Source organism: Temnothorax curvispinosus, unplaced genomic scaffold (genome assembly GCF_003070985.1).
Source record: "Temnothorax curvispinosus isolate PA1 unplaced genomic scaffold, ASM307098v1 QBEX01015118.1, whole genome shotgun sequence".
Classification (NCBI taxonomy): domain Eukaryota; kingdom Metazoa; phylum Arthropoda; class Insecta; order Hymenoptera; family Formicidae; genus Temnothorax; species Temnothorax curvispinosus.
Window position 1 is genome coordinate 1 of NW_020224898.1, and position 3,067 is coordinate 3,067.

Sequence of the window (3,067 nt, forward strand, 5' to 3'; positions counted from 1 at the left end):
GCCTTTCGGGCGAGGCGAGCGATGTTATAAGTTCTCTCAAAATATCAGAACTAAACTATGACGTAGCGTGGCGGTTGTTAAAGGATCGATACGACAACAAGCGAGTTATCATCCAAACGCATGTAAAAGCGATTATAGAACTTCCTCCAATGTCGAAGGAAATTGCAAGCGAGCTGCGCTCAATTTCAGACGGCGCAACTAAGCACATTCACGCCCTTCAGGCATTGAAACGCCCCATCACTCATTGGGACGATCTATTAACATGTATACTGAGTTCAAAACTGGACGCAGTCACATCCCGGGAGTGGCAAACGTCTTTGACAGGTACGGATCCTCCCACATTGAAACAATTACTCGATTTCATATCTCATAAATGTCAGGTGCTAGAGGCGACGGGCAAATCATCTATCGGAACCAATTCCAAGGCCAACCTTAAGCATCAATCTTCCTGTCACGCGGCCGTCAAGTACAAATGCAGCTATTGCAACGGTGAGCATTCTATCTATCGCTGCAAGAATTTTTTAGCTCTCCCGATTCCCCGTAGGATCGCCGAAGTACGCAAACGAAAGCTTTGCGGCAATTGCTTAAGATCTACATCGCATGCGGCTAATCAATGTGCGTCAGGCACTTGCAAAACGTGTGCTGCCAAACATAATTCTCTTCTTCACCTTTCGAGCAGCTCGGAACCCCGTGATTTAAGTTCCAATAAAAAAAATGAAGTTGACAAATCAAAAACTTCTTCCGTGACAGTCACGCACGCGTCGAATCTTTCAAACGACAATCACATTATGCTATCTACAGCCGTCGCAAGCGTCAATAACAGTCAAGGCATACCAGTAGAGTGCCGCGTTTTATTAGACTGCGGCTCGCAAGCTAATTTTATTTCTAGAAAATTGTTAAACATCCTAGGTTTAAAGCCTCAAAATCAAAGCGTATCCATTTCCGGAGTTAACGGATCAGTTACCAATTCGTCTCAAGTCGTAAATTTGAGAATTCATTCGCTGATTAATTCATATTACGCCGACATTAGTTGCATCGTGACAGATCAAGTTACAAGTAAACTACCCGCGTACAACTTAAAGCGCGATAACTTTGACATTCCGCGAAATCTCAAGCTAGCCGATCCCAACTTCCATAAAGCCGCAGATATCGACATCTTGCTCGGTGCCGAGTTCTTTTGGGAGTTAATGTGTGTCGGTCAGATCAAGGCTTCACACAAACATCCCACGTTACAGAAAACGCGATTGGGCTGGATTCTGGCGGGTCGCTTAAACAACTCGTCGGCTTCAACTAAACGTGTCCAGGCGCTACACGCGGTCGTGTCCAACGCGGAATTACATGAGCAATTAGGCCACTTTTGGCAGCAAGAAGAAGTCACAAACAAGTCAGTCTCTCTCACTGCCGAGGAATCTTATTGCGAACAACAATTTCTGAAAACCGTGTCCCGAACGCCACAAGGCCAATTCGTGGTACAGCTCCCGCTCAGGGAAAATATGGTTAATAGACTAGGGGATTCCAGGGAGGTCGCTTTGAAGCGATTGTTAAATCTCGAGAAATGCCTCAGTCGCGATCCACTTTTGAGGGAGCGATACGAACACTTCTTACGCGAATACGAGTCCTTGAATCACATGATGGAAATAGACGTTCCACCAAGTGAGGATTCAACTCCCTTTTATCTGCCCCATCATGGCGTATATAAAAATTCTGACAATTCAGCCAAACTCCGAGTTGTCTTTGACGCGTCCTGTAAGAGCAGTTCGGGTTTATCGCTTAACGACGTCTTAATTGTGGGGCCGGTCGTTCAACAGGACTTAGCTTCAATTTTAATGCGTTTCCGCACGTTTGCTTACGTTTTCACTGCCGACATAGTGAAAATGTACAGGCAAATATTAGTAGCACCGTCACAGACACATCTCCAAAGAATTTTATGGAGAGATAATGCGGACTCAAGCGTGAAAACATACGAGTTAATAACCGTCACTTACGGCACTTCTTCGGCCTCTTATTTGGCTACCAGATGCCTAAAACATTTGGCCGAACTATTCAGAACAGACTTCCCGGTGGGATCCAAGCATGTTGAACGTGATTTTTACGTCGACGACATTCTTACCGGGGCGGATACGATAGAAAATGCGAAGCGAATCCGGGACGAAGTCGTGCAACTCTTACGCTTGGGGGCCTTTCAGCTTAGCAAGTGGGCCTCAAATTGTCCATTATTGTTAGAAAACGTGGATAACCCGCATCTCAACACGGTCGCTATAACTAACAGCACCGATTCGCGAATCTTAGGGATCCAGTGGGATCAGGCACGAGACGTCCTACAATTCTCATACAAAACCCAAGATTATTCAAGCATAGTAAACAAACGCGGTATACTCTCCGAAGTAGCCAAATTGTTCGACCCACTCGGCCTTCTCGGTCCGATGATCACTAATGCTAAACTAATCCTTCAAGAGCTTTGGCAAGCAGGTGTCGAATGGGACGAGACAGTTCCTCAGCATCTCCACTCTCGCTGGATGGCCTTCAGGGCCTATCCAAGTTAAGTCAAATACAAGTCCACAGACGCGTTAAATTTGCAACAGACCCCCAGTCGGTTCAAATACACGGGTTTTGCGACGCAAGTCAGCGGGCCTACGGCGCCTGCTTTTACGTTCGCACCGGCGAAGGCGCAGGGAATTACCGTATCAAACTACTATGCTCCAAATCTCGAGTAGCTCCGTTAAAGACGATTACGCTACCCAAACTAGAATTGTGCGCGGCGGTACTTCTAGCGCAACTCTTAAAAAAGATTTCCGAATCCTTCGAGTTATCAAGCAGTCGAATATTCTTGTGGTCCGACTCCACAATCGCCCTAAACTGGATAGCATCACCTTCACGTCAGTGGTCCGTATTCGTTTCAAACAGGGTTGGGGAAGTGCAACGCCTAACGAGTCCCGAAAGTTGGCGACACGTTCCTTCTCCCGACAACCCAGCCGACATCCTATCGCGCGGACTCGACCCCAGAGACCTGCCAAGCGCAACCCTGTGGTGGCGAGGCCCTGCGTTTCTACAACGCAATGAAGACCAC

The 3,067-nt window shown here is 47.0% G+C and overlaps 1 protein-coding gene across 1 annotated transcript; it reads left to right on the plus strand.

Annotated features, from left to right (window-relative positions):
• Positions 1-149: 149 nt before the first annotated feature.
• On the plus strand, positions 150-2,543 carry LOC112465335. The gene has a single exon (XM_025032845.1). It carries the CDS (start codon positions 150-152, stop codon positions 2,541-2,543), a length of 2,394 nt encoding a protein of 797 aa, XP_024888613.1.
• The last annotated feature ends 524 nt before the right edge of the window (positions 2,544-3,067 follow it).

Excerpts from the sequence above, each read along its gene's own strand:
- LOC112465335 (XM_025032845.1), top strand. The coding sequence starts at position 150 with ATGTCGAAGGAAATTGCAAGCGAGCTGCGCTCAATTTCAGACGGCGCA.